Raw genomic sequence first — 19,765 nt, forward strand, 5'->3', positions numbered from 1 at the left:
TGGTGGGTAGAGGTGATAGGTCCACCGTCCTTTGTTTTTTTGCAGCCTGTAGACAAACCCGTTGCTGCCACGATAATGAATACAAACCGGCCGAACACATCTGGCGTTCCCTCTTCTTCCTCCACTGCCGGCCCCTTGGCTTTACGGAGCGGAAGCACCGCAGGGGTTGTTGGGGGAACTGACGCTGGTAGAAGCGGCAGCAGATCAATGGATTATAACCCGTTCTCTCTCATGGATGTTGGGACGGCGAAGATTGGGTTTGAACAATTCCATGGGGTGCCGTCGTCAATGCCGATGCAACAGCAACAGCGCGGGGTGCCAACAACAGCCACGTCCATGGGCTCTGCTGTTGACTGTCAGCTTCGCAAGTCTTCGGCAGGAACCCAACAAGGAGACCACTCATACTACCAGCAACAGCGGCAACCTTCTCTGTCCCAACCTCAACAGCGCACGAATCTTTCGCTGGATTTGGCGAGAGTCACCCAGTTGGCATCACAACGCAGCGGCTCAGCCATTACAACCACACGACAAGATATCGTGACACCATCCTCCGCGAACCGCTCGGTTTCTCAGAGCTCTGCTCTGGATTTAAAAACCAGGGGGGGCTCTCTAGATACCGTCACGTCCATGCGCTCTGGAACAGATGGGGAGCCACATGGTAGAGTTACGAAGCGTTCAGCAATCTTTAGTAACTTCCTCAAAAGGGATCCCCCAGACTTTTTGAAACCGTCGCCAAACACCTTACTGCGGCGACAAGGGTCAAGCACAGCGGTGACCGCACGTGGGCTTTTTGGTGACCAGTCTCGCTCTGGCAGCACCGCGACAAACCCAGACGCGCACGTGTCGCGTCCGCAACACCAGGAACAACTACTGGACCCCTCGCCATCGCAAGGGTACTCTCCAGGGTTTGTGCTCTACACAGCGAGGGAAAGGGACCGCGTCAAACCTGCATTCTTCAGTCATTCTGCATTGACAGCTCGACCGAGTGCTGAGGATACTTCAACACGGTTTGTTTCATCTGAGCAGTGTGTTTCCCCCCTCCCGAGCAGCACGAATCAAGCGGCAGCTTCGCACCTTCCCCAAGGACCCCCGCTGGGCGTGAACAACCCTGGGGCGACAGAGCCTCACTTTACTGACAGTGGAAGCGCCTCAACCGTTGTTTCAACGGCCACTGGGACGCATCTGCCCCATGGTTCAGATTCTGTTGTTTCTGCTCCGAATGCACTCACCAGTGATTTTCATGTACCCCAAATGGACATAGCCGTGAGAGGTGTGTTGGGAGATACGAGGTTATCTAACGCCACGACATCGTCAGCATCACAGAGTCTTGCCTACCTAACTCCAGGTGCTGAGGTTGCTGTCAGCGAAAATTATGCTGAGAAAAACAATATTCTGGTTAGCAGGCCACCTTCAGCTCCTCATGCTCACATGCCGTTGCCGGCGGATCCGGGTGTGGGAAGCGTCCTCTCGGCGGACAACGTGGCCATGAATCGGGGTGATGCTCTGGGGCTGCCAATGCCGCAAGGCATCCCAAATGATGGGTTGAGTCCAAATGGAACCGAAGAAACGGCTTTGGCTCTTCCTCCTCCTCCTTTTCCTGGGTTTGGGCATCCCCATAAGGTATGCCCCGCTGCTGTTGTGCCTGCCGGTGATGACGTTGCTGCGCCTCATGTAACCTCCGCTACGCACGGCCTTGGTTTCCCGCCCACGGGCCGCCAACGGCAGGAGCGGACGGAACACGATACACAGGCTTGTGTGTTTATCGACGGCTTTGACCCGAGCGAAGCCCCCCCAGCTGCGCCGTCCTATGGGGATGCCGTAGACGGTTCGTCTTCGCAAGAGTGGCACGATGGTTCGCTGCAGGACGCGGTTGCCACAGCGCCTTCTAATGTGGGGTCCGAGGCTTTGCTATTTGAGGGCCCAACTCAGGCAGGGGAAGTTGGTACTAACATGTGTCCCGTTGAAGAGGGGACATCTCCGGAAGCGCGGCTGCCGGCTTTAGATATGGCTGCTCTCCCTGTGTCCAGCCGCCGTGAAGGGAAAGGTTGGGGACAACAACATCGGCCACGTGGTGGAGCCCCGTGTTTTGCCGTATTTTCTCCTACGGGCTGTGTTATTGCAGTGTTTAACGCTCCCAATCCCTCCGTGAAGCCCAGGTTTGTATGCAGTCGTGTCGCGGACATACTTTCTGGGAAGGCGAAAGGTATGAACCCTTCCAAAGTGGGTGAAGACTATGTAACGACCCTTCGCGTTTCGGCTGCATTCACCCTTAGAAAAATCAATGAAAACAAAGTTCCACTGACGTCTCTCCGCGAAGCCGTCCAGCAAGTGCCCGACATCCTTCCGCTTCTAAGGGGCGTTTTGTCCTACGCGCTGCGTGACCCGTTGCCTGACTGGCGTAACGGTGGACAGAAGGAGCTTACCAAAATGCTCTCGGAGGTGGCTGAGCAGGTGCCCCCCTCCAGTGTGATGAACCCTATTCGGCTGTCCGACCCAAATTTGTTGAAGAGGGACCCGGAACAGGGTCTGCGGGAGGTGCAACGGTTGTTGCTTATTGGAGAGCGTGAGGCTGCCGTGGGGGTGGCTATGGAGTTTCAGTTATACACGCATGCCATTATTATTTCGATGGTGTGCCCCACCAAAGAGCAATACATGGATGTAATCCGTACCGTTGTTGAGAAAGAGTTAAGCCCCCTTTCACCTCTTGCTCACGCCTACTGTACGTTTAACGAGCTACCGCTTCCTGGATTCGCGAGTTCGCCAACATCTACGTTGCCCAGTGCACCGACGGGAGGGTGTGAGGTTTGCGTTCGGCAGTCCTGGGTGCAGCACGCGGCACTGTTTGTGTCTAACTTCACTAGGGAAAGTGCGGTGGGCTTGGTACAGCTGGGAGATGCCCTTGTAAAAGAAGGGTTGATTGACGAGGCCTATTGTTGTTTTCTGCTCGCTCATCTTACTCCGATGGGAAATGTTGCCCCTCAGCAGCTACCACAACCCCAACAGCAGCACGTCATGAATCTTCTTCGTGTGCGACTTGGCGCATTGGGTGGGCACTGCCGTCCTGACGGTGTGCGTGTGGTTCTGACGCCGAAATTGCTGTTTCTAGCTGATGTTGTAGACAACATTCGCTGTAACCTTGAAGTGTCTGCACAACCTGCAGCAACGGAAGGGGAGGGTTTAGTGATGCGTCACGGACTTCCCGCTCGCTCGCCTGCCAGCAAAGTTGTGTTCTGCTATTTGCAAATGTTATGGTTACAGGAGGTGGGTCTGCATGATATGGCGGATCCTTTCATGGCACACACACTCCGGATGGCACCGACGTCATCCAAGAACTCGGCACCATTCACTTTGAACCGCCTGCTCGCCTCCGGACCCCCTGTCCCTGCGCCAGCCACTGCAACCGATGCTGCCGTCGCACCTGTCCCCATTCCCACCCCTGGTACGCCTCAGCCGAAAACGGCTCCACCAGCTCCTGGACTTCTAAACAAAGGGATCGGACCAAGGTTTGGTGCCCAGACGTCACAAAGAGTACTGCCGCGGATAGGACCAGACGGGTACCGTGTAACCACGATGCCCACTGCCCCGCAGACGTCGCCGCCGGTGCCAATGCTAGCAGGAGCGTTTACGCCCAACGCACCGGGAGGCGCCCAGACCGCAGGCTCGTCCATACCGCCACCGCCTGCCTCATTCCAGTCAAAAGTAGTGTCTACTGCGCCACCTCCTCCACCTCTTTCGTGCCAGGTGAAATCAGTCCCTGAAGGCGGTGCGGTAGAGAGTGAACCTACCAACCCGAACTCGGCCAGTTCCTCTTCCACTTCGTTCCCTGCTGCGCCACCCACTACCGCTCGCGGCCGTCCCGCTGAGCCTGGCCCAACTCAAGATCCCGGAAACAACGAGCGAACACAAGAGCCAACGAAGCAGCAGAGACAACAGCCGCCCCGCTCAGGCTCTCTTGGTGCCCTCGCCAGTTTCTTGTTCCGGCGCAGCGGCTCCAAAGACAACGAAGCGAAAAAGGACGAACCAAAGAAGATGATCATTGACACTGAGAAGCCTCCTAAGTTTGACCCCACGAGGGGTTGCTATCTCTTTCCCGAGTCTGAAGAGGATAAGAAAGTGGCAGAGATGATCAAGGCGGGTCCTATGATGCGATTTTCCGTGAAGCAGCAAGCCCCGCAGGGACCGGTTAACCGCCGAATGCCCGTAAGGACGAAATATGTGGACACATTTAACTCCTCCTGATGCTTGAAAGCATGCTCCGCAGTTAGTTGCACCTGATATTAATCGAGAAAGTCGTGGAAGTGTGTATATGTATGTGCTGTGCCGAATGATTTTGCATTGATGCCGAATGTAGCGGGTCGATGAATAGATGACTTTGGGACTCCCTTTTCGAGGATGTTCCCCTCCTACTGTGAAGTAGTCGCATCAAATTGTGTGTGTGAGGCGTGGAAAGGGATGTGCACGTGTGCGTACGTGTGGCTGGCGGCAGGCTCAGAAATGAAGTGATCAGAGGGCATAGTGTTGTCCTTAGAATGGAGCGGTTAGAATTGTGTTAGGTGGTGGAAAGGCGTCCACAAATCGCGTACGTGGGTGTTGAATAAGTGCGGGATGTGGCCATGGTTCTCCTTTGTTTTGCTGTCGTCACCTTTCTCCCTACTTTTTCTTCGCATAAGCCGACAATAATGCGCGCATGTTTTAAAATAACGATTCTTCTTTTTGTACTGCTTACACACTGTTATCATGAATGCGTGATTGTACGGTTAATATCCCTGTTTTAGCACGCATTTGCTGGACGTGCTGCAGAAGAAAACGAAGGTGAAAAAAGCGGACACATCGCTGTGCCATTTTCTTTTTTAAATCAGAAACATGATGGTGTGCCTTACAATTTTCCTTGATATCTCTTTCCGTATTTGTTTACCCGTTTTCAATGCGCACTACAGTAAAAGAAGGAAAGGGGGATCGGGGATGCCTATCCCAACGGTAACCATGGGGCCAGACCCGATTTCTGAGCCACTCCTGCATGACGCCGACAGGGACGAGATTCCATTCTGTGTAGCTCGTAATATTGGGCGGGAAATGAGACGTGGGTCCAGCAGCGACAGCGGCAATCGTTGGAGACAGGTGGAACCCGTGTTGGAGTTACAGATTGAAACGCTCTCTACGACGTCAGCGGGGTGGTTTCTGAACTCGTGGTATGGCGCCCTTGTGGTGGCGCTTGTCCTGCAATCTTTGGTCTCTTTTCAGTGGGGGATGGTGAATATATGTGACAGCTCATCGGTAAGCATTCGCAACCTGGATTCGTGGAGAAGTTCTTGCGTGGAAAGGTACGAGTATCAGTCGGCTGACCTTAACTGTTCGGGGACTAAGGTTCTGGTGCAGGCATGTGATCCACCGCCACACTCTTCGCATCGTGCAATGCTCCCATCTCTTCTAGGATGCGGAGCGGTACCGTTATCAGCACCATCTTACGCGGAGGACTCACCGGGCCCTAATCACGACGGGATGAGCATGCGGAGTGGAGGCTATATTCCAAAGCAACAACAGCAGCGTCTTTTCAACCTACGGTGGGTAGACCGAAACGTGATTGATATACCGGCAAGTAAGGCCAACCGCTTTCCGCGCGTCGTTTTCAGTTTAGCATCGCCGCAGGACGCTATTTCTGGAGATATTCCCTTTAAGACTTATCAGTTGCAGGTTGTTCTGGAAAAGTTTCCGGTGCATGCGCCTTCGGAAGGAGATATAAATGTTAACAGTGGTACCAGCCGGCCGGCAACCACTGGCGTGTACCGATACAACACAACAACCACGTGTTTTCGGACCACACCACGATGCTCTTCAGTGGTGTTGCCGCAGGATGTCGTGGTGGTTGGCGGGAATTCGAGAATCACATTAACCATCATCGGTGCTGTGGAGGAGCTGGCGTCTGTCGCTTCCATGTCCTCTGTTGGTATTGCGTTTCAGCGTTCTTTCTACACCATCTTTACAATTGCATGTCGCTACACCCTCATTGTGATCTCCGGTGTTCATTTGATCTTCTTTCTTTACCGAATTCGGCGGACGCAGACAATCTATGAGCATTACTGGGTGACGGCCTTGAACGTGGCACTGATACTTTACCTTGACCCATTTTTCGCCGCCGGAGTTTACGACGAAAACGGTGTAGAACTTTATCGCTTCTTTGAGTACCACATGCCGAATTATTTCATTGCCTTTTTGAACTGTTTTATTTTTGCGCTTGTTGGAGCCTCCATTAACGCTTCTGGGGAGGTAGGAGAGACTAAAAGGAGACTGAAGGGGGAAACCGTTCCAGGGTGTGACGCTCCTGTGCTTGAGGAACCGTCGCCTCGCCCGGGTCGGCCACTAGCGACCGTTCCTCCCGATATGCCTCCTTCTTCACCTGGTGGCGATCCAAGGGATTTGCAACGAAAGGAAAAAAATTCATGGACAAGTGAGGCTCATGACAGTTCTGTATTACTTGCCTCCCCTGATGGGGATCGTGCGGCACTCGTGCGACGACGTGGTATGCCTCTGTGGGTTACCGTTTCAATCACTTACTACTTCGTTATTCTCGTAGGTCTTGACGTGGGGAGGGCGTTCGTTGAGAATTGGGATTGGGGAACCGTTGCGGATTGTGCTACATTCTGTTGCCGTTACCTTGCGTCAATGTTCTACACAATGCTCCTGTTGCTTGTTTTTGCGTCGAACGTGCTACTTTTATGGCTCAAACGAAATCTGGGCAGACAGCCCTACCTAGAGACACGACCACGGCAGCTGGCATGCCGTGTGTTTATCTTCGTGTTTGCTAGTGCTATGGTCTATTTCGTTGTCCAGGCTGTTCTTATCGATCTACTCTACCCTCATATTGTGCGGATTGTCGTCTATCAGCCATTCAGTCAGCTCGCCCCCGTGATGGTTTCATCTTGCTTTGTGAGTCACATAACATTTGTGTACACACCCACCACTGCCTCACGGAGGGTGCCCATACGGCCAAACAACCCCATGTGGCGCCGTGTCGTTTGGTCACGGCAGTGGTATCAGTGGCTTCAGTTTCACGGTGGCATATTGTACATATTTCACAACGAAGAGCAGGAACGATACTTCAACTTTTTACAGAACAAGCAGAGGTTGGCGAAAGTCCTTCACCGTCGGTCGGGTCGCGTCCCTGTCGCCACTGAGCACGAGGGTGTAGGGCCCATTTGCTCCACGGCAGAGTGTGTTTGGAATGGTGACGGACCACTAGGGACATACGATGCGGAGAGCTCTGATAGTTCAGACTCCAGTGGCGGCGAAAGCAGCTTTTCTTATAATAGCAGTCACAATGAAGATGATGATGTTGCGTCAAGCGGACGTGGTTCGCGGCGTCGCAACTGGTCGCGCATTCGGAGGGGTGTTTCGACACTGTTCGAACGTGCGGAGTGTCGGTTCGTGGAGAAATCTGCTTTGCTTCTGGATTCTCTCGAGGGGGCCATTCTTGACCCTTTGCAGTCTCTCCAACTTGGTGGCAATAGGCGTGTGCCCTTTTTTAACCTCGAGGCCGCGATTGATTGCCTGAATCTGTCGTGGGAGGCATACGCACCTCTGTGTAGTGATGTAGATGCTTCGAGGCGAGATGCTGATGGCGGGGGGAATGGCACCTCATCTTATTGCGCTGACTGCACTCCCTGTGCGTTTCCCCCAGAGACAAGGGGAGAAGGCGATAGTGATAAAAGCACCTTAGACGAGCGGGCATTTTTAGAAGGGGCTGTGGACAGCAGTGCAGTGACGACCGTCGATAACAGGCCCATTGATGGTGATTTGCAATCTTTTACAGTTGCGAGGGAGGGGTCGTCCACCAGTGTGGGACCTGCTATGTGTACCAAACAATACGGTTATAAGCCAATCGCTGTGTTTGAGGCACTTGATGTAGTGGCTGTTTGTGCTGTCATGGACACTGAATTTTTGCACCATCGTGGCAAGGCCCCTCGAATCGTTATCGCATTCCGAGGAACAGCAAATATGAGCAACGCCAGGGAGAACATTCGTGTTCGGCAGCGTCCGTGGCGGGAAGTAGACGGTGTCCGGCAGTGGTGGGGCCTCACGAAGCGTGCAAGAGTCCACTCGGGTTTCCTTAACATTTGGATCTCACTGAAGCCTGCTGTGCTTCATACACTTCACAGGTTCTTAAAGGAGAATTCTTCCACTGTTTACCGTGTGTTTTGCACGGGCCACAGCATGGGGGGTGCTGTGGCTTGTCTTTGTGCCTACAGTGTGCGGCGTATGCTGCGGGAGATAGAATACCCCTTGGATGAGGTAACGGTTTACACGTTTGGTCAGCCCCCGATGGGGAACGCAGCGTTTCAAACCGCTTACGACAAGGCGATTCCCCGAACGTTTCGTGTTGTAAACGAGAGTGACGCGGTGTCCCTCTTTTCCCTGTTCGGGGGCACGCACGTTGGCACCGAAGTGGATATTGACCGCCATGGCAATTACATCTGTAAGCCCATGTTTATTGAGATGTTATTCAGACCCACGGGAGGGAAGGGATTTGCTTTAAAAAATCATACCCTTGCTGCCTATGCCCAATCTCTTAATGCCGTTGCGGATCGGAACAGCGGTAGGGAGTGTAAGGTGCGCTGCCTGCAGCCGTATGTGCGTGATGTTGTAGACCCATCACTTAGCGCTCTTTCCAGTGCTGCCGCCAACGTCTCTGTTGAACACCAAGCTGCGAACGTGTAACCAAACAGTGTATGTGAGACTTGAATTTTGGAAATATCGTATACCTTTCTTTCATAGTCGGTTTTGTGTTCACGAAAAAAAAAAACCGCTTCGTTTACTTCTTCCTTTACTGTTGTCTATGTGCACGCATGTTGACTCACCTATAATCTGAGAGGCAGCGCGAGCAAGAGACAGACATGAGACGGTGCAGTTGTTCAAGTACCATTCATGGGTTTGGTGGATGATGGGGATGCGGGGTCGCTCTCCACATCGTGTCGTGGGGGAGGGGGAGGGCATTTATTGGTCGGGAGAGTTCGAGAGGTGTCGACGGTTATTGCTCCATCTTTGTGTGTGTGCACACTTGCGTATGCAGTCCCTTTTTGCCTTCATTTCGCTCTTTTGATGTCTCGTATTAGCTGTGGACGCGCGATGCCGTGGGATCTTATGCGTGATCTCTCTGCTTAGACCGCACTTTACGATTTGGCAGCTCTCTCTTGTTGTTTTCCCTCCTTTCTCTATTTTCCTGTTTGCCGGTCATTTTTGTCAACCTCCCAACCAAAGCCTGACCACCGGGTGGTGCAGTGCCGTTGGCTGTAAACGTGACTTTGAGTGCAAAAGAGACCTATCTGTTTCCCCCCTTTACCCAAGTTAAAAAGAGTTGTTTCTTGCACTATCCGACTGTTATTCGTGCCTGTGTTTCCTTCCTGTGCCCCCTTCTTTCGCTCCAGCTGTCCCATTTACCCCCATCACTTGTGGCATTCAAAACAAAGCAGTGACGCCAACGACACCGACGAAAAACAAACAGGCGTAAAGGGACTTTTGCATTCGGTCAAGTACTGAGGTTTGTTTTTTTTTTCTTCCGGAGACGGAACTCAGAAGGGAGGCCAGAGCCCATCGAGATGGAGAGGAGACAGGCGGGCGGGAATTTGCTGGACTCTATGAATTCTGCATCAGTGCACGTGAACGACCTTCCAGCTGAGTTCCCCCGTTTTCCACCGCAAACAATTAGCACGGGCGTTGCTTCTCAGAGTCACCGCAAAAAGTCACCGGCTTCGGGACCCCCGATGAACGGGAGTCATTCTTTTTCTCGTCATACAAACACAGGAACTGTACCTGCCATACCGCGCGCCCCACGGCGGTGCCGACTTACAAACAACGCACCATTCCCGGACCCCGCCTGCGTGGACTGCCAAAGGCATAGCTGCTCAAGACATTCAGGCGGCAGCACGTTGGCGGGGGGAGTGGAGCTGCAGATTGAAGGGCTTACGCGCTTCGTTTGGCGGTGTATTTACTTTTTATGGTTGGCAGCCCTTGTCGCCGGTATAGTTTTGCAATCCTTGCCCTCTATTACATGGAGGGTGCTGGACATCTGTGGAAGGGATGCGCCTGATATGTGGAAATATGGGACATGGAATAGCAACTGTGCGACCATAGAGCTGGAGGACAGACACACCGATACCTACCGTGTTCAGTGGAATGGGCGACCATATTCTGTGGACTTTGGTGACCCGTTGCTGCGGTTCCGTAGCCTCGTAATTAACCTGGCCAGTCCTGACGACTGGGAGGTTTTCCATCCTGACGAGCGCAGGTTCACACTGAGGGTTGCGATTCCCTTTATGGAGGAGAACAGCAACTGGTCTACTGCCCCGTTGCCGATAGTGTGCCGTCGTGGGGACGATCGATGCGTTTACATAAACCTGCCGCCGGGTGCGGTTTTGAATGACACTGGTGGAGGACGCGTGTCTCTATCTCTTAGCGATGTCCCCGGAAGTATCGCTCGAAATATAAATAACTCAGCGGTTGGTATCCTTTTTCAAGGGCGTGCTTACGCCCTTACAGTGTTGATTTGGCGCTACATAGCCCTTACAATAACGGTTTTGCATGCTATACGGTTCGTAGTGAACCTGAAATACAACAACAGCCTCTATGAACAGTGGTGGGTTTTGGTGCTGCTGTTGGCGTCTGTGTTGTATCTCAACCCCCTCACCGCCCTTGCCATATCTCCAGATCGGCTTCCACTGCCGCTGGAGTTCCTTGAACTTCACGTACCATGGTGGTTTGTAGCGGTGGTGGTGAGCTATATGTTTTCTGTTATTACTGCGTCCATGCCGCGCGCTGCGAATCCCACGAAACAGGAAGGCGCTAAAAACCTGGGATGCCTTAGCCGCATGAAGGCCTGCTTCTGCCGCAGCCGCAGCATATATGACCCTCCGTTGTGGACGAAGGTAGTGGGAGTGCTTTTTATCATTATAGCCATTGGGCTTGACATAGCAGTGGCCTGGCGGTGCTGCTCTGCAACGCTACATGGGAGGGGGTCGGGTAAGAAAATCTACATTTACCTTCTCTGTTCTCTTTTCGGCTTTGGGTCGCTGGTCTGTTGTATTATGCTCTACCGTCTACGTCGGAGCATGTCAAAGAAATCATACCTGGATTCGAGACCTCAGCAACTTGCCTGCCGTGTTTTCATGTTTATGTTCTTTACGGCCATCATTTTCAGTATTACACAATTCGCTCTGTTTTACGTGCTCGATTTCAGAATCCCGGGTATGTTGGCGTGGCAACCACTTATACAGCTACCGGCGTTGTTGGTATGGCCAGTTTTGGTCAATGTCATGACTCTAATATACACTACCCGTCACCGCCCAGAGACGGTTCCCGTTCATCCGCGAGACACGCGCTGGAAAGAAAGTGTCTGGCCTGACGATTGGTACCGATGGCTTGTTCGCCATGGCGGCAGCATGTACATTTTTCATACAGAGAAGGAGGAGGCCTCCTTCAATTGGAAACAACTGGAGTACCGCGTACGGCGGTACCTTGCGAGGTTAAAGAGAAGGGGTAGTGTGCATAACTTATCTCTCCTTCTGCAGAGCATACCCAATGACTCTTCATCTCCACCGGTTGAGGGGCCGAGTGACCCCTCGATAAATTATACCATTATGTGCTCCGTTCACTCCCGTCCCCAGGATATAGAGTTCTGGAAGGGTCTGAGAGAGTCGATTTGTAATCGAGGCGCAGCCGAGATTGTCAACATGGACATGACGTCCACGTGCTTCCTACCGTACGTTGAAGCAGGGAGGGAAAACGATTTGGGGCCCGAGAGACCGTCAGGCGCATCCCAAGTGATGAGACAAAATGTTGGCAGGGAAGGAGGTGGGTCCCGAGCTCCGCTGCTAGAAAACGATGGGGGAGCTCTCAACGGTTCCGTGGCGTTGAGGTTGAGCTCCACCACCGGGGATGCACCTCCCGGTGACGGGGAGCGTCGTCTGGGGTCTGTGGATGATCATTCAGAGGATAGCGGCGACGATGGAGGGTCAACTAATAACCCAAAGAGTGTGTGGCAAGCACTCCGTGGTGTAATTTCCGCGTCGGTGAGGGGAGCCGGGAGGAACTTATTCGAACGACCTGCTCATGCGTTTGAGCGTGCCGAAACCTATCTTTTGGATGCTGTTCAGCAAAGGATGCACGAACCCCTGTACCTCCCGTTTTTCAATCTTGAGACAGCCATTGACTGCTTCAACATAGCGTTTGAATCGTACAATTGGAAGGGACAGTCGCACGCCCGGGCCCAAGAAAGAAAGGTTGGAACCTCGGGCTGCTGCCGCGGCTCTTCAAACTACCGTTCAAATGCTCGCGAATCCGCTGCTTACCCCCGGGAAACGGACCCAGACGCGTGCAGCACGTCGCAAGGTGATGTTGAGATGCGCAAATTTTGCCCTAGTACAGAACAACAGTCTGTGGCAGCCACTCCAGACCATAACGGGACGCCCACTATCGATGTGGAACAATACGGTTATAAGCCAATCGCTGTGTTTGAGGCACTTGATGTAGTGGCTGTTTGTGCTGTCATGGACACTGAATTTTTGCACCATCGTGGCAAGGCCCCTCGAATCGTTATCGCATTCCGAGGAACAGCAAATATGAGCAACGTGAGGGAGGACATCAAGATGCGCCGCCGTGCTTGGGATGAAATGAAGACCGATAGGGACAATGCGTCTCTGAAGTCGAGTTGCTGCTGGGAACCAACGGTCCACTCCGGATTTTTGGAGATCTGGGAAGCACACCAAACTTCTATTGAAGAAAAACTTGGCGGGTTCTTAAAGGACAATTCTTCCACTGTTTACCGTGTGTTTTGCACGGGCCACAGCATGGGGGGTGCTGTGGCTTGTCTTTGTGCCTACAGTGTGCGGCGTATGCTGCGGGAGATAGAATACCCCTTGGATGAGGTAACGGTTTACACGTTTGGTCAGCCCCCGATGGGGAACGCAGCGTTTCAAACCGCTTACGACAAGGCGATTCCCCGAACGTTTCGTGTTGTAAACGAGAGTGACACATTTGCAACGTTCCGGCTTTACGGCACGCAAGTTGGCACCGAAGTGGATATTAACCGCCATGGCAATTACATCTGTAAGCCCACGTATATGGAGCAACGGTGCCACCCAATGAAGAATAAGGTGTTTGGAATCGAGGGCCATCAGGTGAAGTCTTATGCCCGCTCGCTCAATGCCTTGGCGCTCGACACATCCTGCAAGATACGTGCTTCCGGCGATCCAGAGGCGTCATATGTGGCCGAGCCTGGACGCGAGCCGGATGCCATGTAAGTTGTTCCTGGCCTTTGGGTTGCGAATGCATTCGCCGTGCGGATGAAAGAAGAGGAAGCGTGGGATAAAAGTGTGCGGCTGTGGGGTATATTTGGGGAGTTCAGGGTGTTGTGAAGCATTTGGGATGGGGAAAGTGACATCGAAACGGCGCTAATACTTGCTTGCTCGAAGTTGTGTGTTCCCTTCTCACTTAGCTTTACCTCAGATTAGTGACTTCCACATCCCCAGCTGCTGTGAGGGTGGTTGCACATCCGTAATTCTTCTCCACAATTGCTGAGGATCTTTTGCCTTTTGTTTTTGAGTTGCTTTTTCTTGCCGTTGTTACGTCACTAATCATTTTGTATGGAAGGTAGTGGGAGCGAAGAGAGCCAAGTGATATATTTACCGCTCCATCCTTCGTTTGTTTAATTTTTTTCGGTTTGTCTTGCTCACCATCTTGGGTGTTGGGGCTGCTCGGGATGCTGCGGTGTGGTTGTGTGGCTGGGGCATGGTGTCTCGCGGCTTGCCTCCATTATTGTTTATGTTTATTTGGCGGTGACGATGCCTGGTCATGCGTGCGTTTTTTCCCCCTTTTGTACGTCTTCACCAAAGTTGTACCGCTTCTCTTTTTTTTCCATTTCGCTGAGGGGGCTTCTCTTTCATTGGGTGGTAAACCCCATTCGCGCATGTGTGGTTCCCACCGTCGTAACCTCTTTCTTGCTTTATTTTTTTTAAGTTTACTGCAAATGGTCAAACGCACACGTTGACGTACCGTATTTCATACTGGAAAGGGCTTTCATGGCTTCCTCTTTCATTATTTTATCATCTGTATCTTGAAGATACCCATGCACAACTGACATTGTGGTTAAATCACCCATGCCTGAGAATAGTGGCTTGTACCAACTTCATCTGTTCCTTATTTTTCTTCCTTTCCAAACACCGTCCCCAATTCAGAGAAGGAGAAGCATTTTTTATATTTCTTTTAAAGGAGGGAGCAAAAGGGAGTGCGAGTAAGGGGAAAGTTGACATAGTGGGAAAGTAAATAAATAAATAGGGAAAAGGGAAGCAGAGGAGGAGCAAAAAGTGTATTTTGAAGGAGAGAGCGAAACCAGAATACGGCGCTGATGAGCAACCGGGAGCCAATGTCGCCATTACCCACGCAACCAACTTCTGTCCCCAGTGTGGCCTCATTGAAGGCAGTTCTCACGCCGCAGGTGGTGCTGCAGACGGCACAGGCCTCACTGGAGCTTCCCAAGGCAGATGAGATGTGGTCTAATTGGTACAAGGAGTCCGAGGACCGGTTTCTCGACTTTATTTCCTTCGATGCAACGGAGGGTGGTGGTAACGGAGGTGTTGTCCGCTCTGGAAGCTCACATCGGACGTTGAGTGCACGGCGCATTAGTGGACAATTTGAAGAAGAGGTGATGAAATCATGGGAAGAGGACTGGGAAGATGAGGATGTGGAGGATACATTTGATGCCGTCATGGGGCGGATTGGGCGCTATGAGGCTTCAAGGGCCGCTTCGTCACAGAAGTAGAAGTATGACTTACTCATCAGCAGCTGTACAAAAGACGTGTATTTGTGTGTGTGTGTTTGTGTGTGTGTGGGAGGCGTGGAAAGGTGTTAAAGCTCTTTTGCTTTAAATTTTATTGTTTGGTGGGAAGGTGGAGTGGCAGAGTGCAAGCATAAAGCGAGATGGAAGAAAATATGAGTGCATGATGTCGGTAAAAAGTTACTTCATCTTGTTTTCTGTCTTTATTCTTCTCTTTTTTTCGTTGGCCACCTTCTGTACTATTTACTGGCTTGTGGTGTGTCGAATCACTCTACTGAGGAGCGTGTGGTGCTTCGGTATATATATTTGCCTGCTAGTGTGTTTCTTTTTTTTTTTTGTTGGCCTTGTGTGGGGACTTGTGGCGTGTTGAAGAGGTCGTTTTAAATTCCCCCACAGTGGCGTGCTGGATGTGTTCTCTGTTGGGAGAAGGGGAAATTGAAATCATTTTACCCGTCAAGAGGGCAAATGTGTGGTGTTCCTTTCTTTTTTGTTTTCCGTTTCTACCGAGGCTGTTTGTTTGTTTCATGCTTCCCTTTCTTCACTTTTGGTTATTCTACGCTTCATTTACGTTCCCCTCCGCTATTCTCTTGATTATGGGTTAGGTTTTGCACCCCGTAACTGCGCTCAGTAGGAGGAGTTTGACGAGACACACACCTGCACATAAGCGTAAATAGATAAATAATCTTTGTGAAATGTGGGTGAGGACATTCCTGCGGCTCTGCGGGTGCAAATCACCCAATGCGGCAGCTATAACTTCTGGATCGTCATGGATGACTGCTGCTGCATGGGCCAGTCTTGGAAGCGAATTTTCCTCTGTGAGTGAGAGCAAATTCCTGCAGCAGGTACCGGATGGATTCCTCACCTCACGGGCAACAACTGACATGATGCCCGCAGAGCAGCTCCTTCTATCCATGGTGGAGGAAAATGAGGAACGTTACAAGGGCGTGGATGTGAGGGATCCTTCATCTATGGCGGTGTATGAGGGGGAAAGGCCGCGATGGATGACACTCGGAGGGCAGGTCCGCGCGGTGTCGGAGTTTGTGTCCGGGCATTTATGCCATCACATTTCATTACCCGCGTGGAAGGAGCTGTTTGACCTTCAATACGCTGAGATGGACTTGACGTACTGGCTGTATGTGTTGCATGTGCACATGGTTAGTCGCCGCGCCACTAGTGTTCCCATCGAGAAGTTTAACCGCCGTCGTGAGGTGTTGGAGGAGATTCTTTTGACTATGTTTGACAGTTGGGCTGCGACGTCGGAGGATGTGATGGGACGACCTCCGCTTAACAAAATCCGTTTCTACATTAAGGACATGTACTATGTTACGGCGGTTAACTTTGAGGAAGCCCTCTTACACGATGGCCCCGGGGCCGATTTGATGCTGTTGGGGTTCTTGATGAAGTTCTGTCCGCTGCCGCGTCCCGAAGATGTCCCTCTTTACACCTACTACTCTCTAGTGCATTACATTCGCTTTCATACTGCTTTACTAGATCGGATTCCCGATGAGTCTATAGCGAAGGGCAACTTCAACTTCCTCTCACCGACTGACCCCCGAATATTTGAGCAGTACAGTGAGGTAACACTTGACCAAGTTATTAGAAGTTGGACGGTGGAGGCTAGTGAAGAGGAGGTAAAATGCCATGCGGCACCGTGATATGACGAGGGCTGCGGTTGTTGCCTTTGCATGTTGACAAGTGAGTGAGCCAGTAAGGAGTGTGGTAAAAGCTGTAGGGGTTTGGACGCTGGGAGTCGCAGGTGGTGTAATGTTTTCCATTTTTCCTTTTTTATGTCAGCTCTTTTGTTTGTTTTGTTTTTGTTCTGTGTGTTGTTGTCGAGCGCCCTCAGTGCACTTTGGTAATGAGGGCTTACGTATAAAAGAAGATTGTCGTTTGGTTCTGTTTTACATTTTGTGTTTTCCCTATTTTGTTTGGTTGTCATGGAGGGGATGATGAGCGGTGTGTCGACGGAGGTATCGTGAACTCACTCCCGTTAGTGTGGTATTATTTTCATTATTATTATTATTATTTTTCTCCTACACTAAACATTAAAGTTGGTAACGCGATGTATTTTTTTATTTTTTCCACACCAAAGACATGTATACATGAATTACATTTATTACTATTATTGTCATTATTATTATTTTCCACCCTTTAACACATGCCCGGGCACCGAGCACTTGGCCCTTGTACGTTGCCATCTGGGCCTGCGAGTTGTTCCAGTGCTGTGATTATGAGCAACAACCTCCATCACGTATAAATTCAAATTACATTAATGAGGGAATGGAAAAGGTAAACGGACTCTGAGCATACACATTACTAACGAGGCACGCGATGTCGTGTTATTTTCCATATCCGGAGAGCTGAGGAAAAGCAAGAAAGAAAGAAAGAAAGGAGAGGGAGATTGTTTCACACGTTACACCATATCCTCCTCCCCTTTCCGATATTTGTTGGTGGTTGCAGTCGCCGCCGCCGCTCCTCTTCCCCCCTCCACTGGATACGAGTGGCTTATAAGTGAAAGATCGCGATGCCATGTGGGATATCGCATAGCTCCTATCTTGTTCATCAGTGTTTCTCCCTCTTATTCCTCCCTGGTTTCTCTCTCCTTTTTTTTTCTTTTTTAACGATCTAATCCTACGTATGCATCAGAAGTGTTACTGTTGTGTACCTCCGCCAGCGATCTCTTAGTATTTATTTCGCAGTGCTATCTAAATTATCATGAAGCGCATCCCCGTAAAGGACCTTGCCGTCAACGTTCTGAAGCTCCCTCGATTGCCCATTCCCACACTTGAGGCAACAGCGGAGCGGTACCGCGCATCCATATGGCCACTGAAGTCCGCCGAGATGGTGAAAAATCACTTGCAGAAGTTTGATACCTTTCTTACTTCCTCCGCTGGGGGCTTGCAGGCGGCACTTGTGGAGGCAGATACCGCTGCTGCCGCATGTGGCGTATACCCGTATTCGTATATTGAGGCCTTGTGGGAAGACATGTATTTGAGCAATCGTGAACCCGTATTAGTGAATGTCAACCCCGCCATCACCACCAAGAAACTAAAGAATGCGGGTGATACGCAAGCGGCTGTCGGGGCGGCTGTCGTACACAGCATTGCGCGGTGGGTGTATAACGCCGTGAACAAGGGAGTAGAGGTATTTGACGAAACACGCGATGTGTCCCCGCTACTGCGGCAGTTTGGAGCTTCGGTCATTCCAGGTGAGAAGAAGGATACGTTTCACACCACACCGATGGAGAAACTTCGTCACATCATTGTGCTTCACGACGGCCACCCGTATGCAGTGCGCGTGTTTGACGACAAGCAGGTCCCTCTTGACCGTGCGGTGGTCCAAAAGTCAATTGAGTACGTTCTGTCAATCACGCCAGATGCAGACAACACAACACCCGTGTCAGTTCTTACGGCGGGGAACCGCCAGACTTGGGCAGGCGCTTATGCCGAGTTGGTGAAAACACCGGAGAACGCGGAGAACCTCAAAAAGATTCAAGAGGGCATTGTGGTTGTTTGCCTCGACACTGAGAGTTGGGGAGGTGACGGCAAATTAGTGGACGGTGCTTCCCTGCACGGCAACAACACGGAGTTTGAGAACCGATGGTACGACAAGCATCAAATTATTGTATCTGCAGATGGGCGGGTCGCATTCAACTTCGAGCATTCCGGCAGCGACGGCGTTCAGTGGCTCCGGTGGATCAGTGATATTATCAGTGATGTTGAGGGAGGTGATGGAAGTTCTGTTTCCACCTCTGCCACCAGCTTGGATCCTGCGAAGGTTGGCACCTTGGTTCAGCCCTTGACCTTGACGTTTGGGAAGACATTCGCTGCCCACATTCGCGCGGCACGCGCCGGGGCTCTCGAGCTCATTGCTGGAACGGCGTTGGAAGACGTGACCATTCCGTATGGCAAAACTCAGTTGAAGCAGCTTGGTGTGAGCCCCGATGCGTTTGTGCAGATGTGCCTTCAGGTGGCCCACCACAAATGTCGGAATAAACTCGCACCAACGTATGAGGCGGCCTCCACCGGTCGTTTCTTTCATGGGCGTACTGAGACGATTCGGTCAGCGACTCGGGAAATGCAGCTCGTGGCGGAGGCCGTCAACCGTATGACGAAGGCTAATGCCGCATCCGATGAGGAGGGAAGTACAACATATGTGGCGAGTGTTGAGGAGCAGGTGGCACTGCTAAAGGCGGCTGCAGAGCGTCATGTGAGGTTGGCGAAGGCAGCGGCGAATGGTGAAGGCATCGATCGGCACTTGACAGCTCTGAAGCGGCTGGCAGTTGAGCGCAATGATGCCGCAGCGCTCGCTTTCTTCAACGACGAAACGTACACTTCGTGCTCCACGTGGAGATTAAGTACAAGTAATTTAACAGCGCCGTGGGTAGAGCGATTCATGTTTGGTCCTGTAACCGCTAACGGCTACGGTTTAGGTTACACCATTGATGGAACGGAGGTGCGGCTGACAGTGTCGGCTTTCACCAGAAGCCCATCCACCGACGCGGGGGATATGAAGCTCGCCGTTTCTGAGGCCGCATCAAATGTTTACGGTTTGCTTAAGGCAGGGACTAAACTAAAATAGGTGTAGAGTAGCATATGGAAGAAATGGATAGTACGGATAGTGGGCTGCTGTAAGTGCGACCGCGGAGAGCACAAGGAGTGAGGCGCTAGTGGCCTACATATATATATATATATATATATATATATATACATATATATGTTTGTTTTAATTCACAAACACGGCAAAGGCAGTTTCAAGGAAAACTCAATCTGAATTTTGTTTGGTTATCATCATTTTCATCATGAGATGCGAAGCGTTTTATGCGTGTAAATACCTTCAGTTTGTTTTTTCTTTTACGTTAGTAAAGTCCAGCGAGGAAAAAATAATAATAATTCATAAGCGGAAAGTATGTACACACATATATATATATATATATATATTTAT

General features: G+C 51.3%; 6 protein-coding genes across 6 annotated transcripts; all 6 read left to right on the forward strand.

Annotated features, from left to right (window-relative positions):
• Window positions 1–75: 75 nt before the first annotated feature.
• Window positions 76–4,239, forward strand: TEOVI_000029300 (COPII coat assembly protein sec16; the record flags this gene model as incomplete). Its single annotated transcript, XM_067221471.1, has 1 exon — window positions 76–4,239. One exon carries the CDS (start codon window positions 76–78, stop codon window positions 4,237–4,239), a length of 4,164 nt encoding a protein of 1,387 aa, XP_067077572.1.
• A 723-nt stretch (window positions 4,240–4,962) lies between these two features.
• On the forward strand, window positions 4,963–8,712 carry TEOVI_000029400 (triacylglycerol lipase, putative; the record flags this gene model as incomplete). Its single annotated transcript, XM_067221472.1, has 1 exon — window positions 4,963–8,712. The coding sequence occupies one exon, from the start codon at window positions 4,963–4,965 to the stop codon at window positions 8,710–8,712; it is 3,750 nt and encodes a 1,249-aa protein (XP_067077573.1).
• An 878-nt stretch (window positions 8,713–9,590) lies between these two features.
• TEOVI_000029500 (lipase domain protein, putative) lies at window positions 9,591–13,289 on the forward strand (the record flags this gene model as incomplete). The annotated part of the gene is made up of 1 exon (XM_067221473.1): window positions 9,591–13,289. One exon carries the CDS (start codon window positions 9,591–9,593, stop codon window positions 13,287–13,289), a length of 3,699 nt encoding a protein of 1,232 aa, XP_067077574.1.
• A 1,103-nt stretch (window positions 13,290–14,392) lies between these two features.
• TEOVI_000029600 (uncharacterized protein) lies at window positions 14,393–14,806 on the forward strand (the record flags this gene model as incomplete). Its single annotated transcript, XM_067221474.1, has 1 exon — window positions 14,393–14,806. One exon carries the CDS (start codon window positions 14,393–14,395, stop codon window positions 14,804–14,806), a length of 414 nt encoding a protein of 137 aa, XP_067077575.1.
• A 707-nt stretch (window positions 14,807–15,513) lies between these two features.
• TEOVI_000029700 (uncharacterized protein) lies at window positions 15,514–16,476 on the forward strand (the record flags this gene model as incomplete). Its single annotated transcript, XM_067221475.1, has 1 exon — window positions 15,514–16,476. The coding sequence occupies one exon, from the start codon at window positions 15,514–15,516 to the stop codon at window positions 16,474–16,476; it is 963 nt and encodes a 320-aa protein (XP_067077576.1).
• Window positions 16,477–17,536: 1,060 nt separating this feature from the next.
• TEOVI_000029800 (carnitine O-palmitoyltransferase II, putative) lies at window positions 17,537–19,402 on the forward strand (the record flags this gene model as incomplete). Its single annotated transcript, XM_067221476.1, has 1 exon — window positions 17,537–19,402. One exon carries the CDS (start codon window positions 17,537–17,539, stop codon window positions 19,400–19,402), a length of 1,866 nt encoding a protein of 621 aa, XP_067077577.1.
• Window positions 19,403–19,765: the final 363 nt, after the last annotated feature.

The sequence above is a fragment of the Trypanosoma equiperdum genome (assembly GCF_001457755.1).
Source record: "Trypanosoma equiperdum strain OVI genome assembly, contig: ctg_144, whole genome shotgun sequence".
Classification (NCBI taxonomy): domain Eukaryota; phylum Euglenozoa; class Kinetoplastea; order Trypanosomatida; family Trypanosomatidae; genus Trypanosoma; species Trypanosoma equiperdum.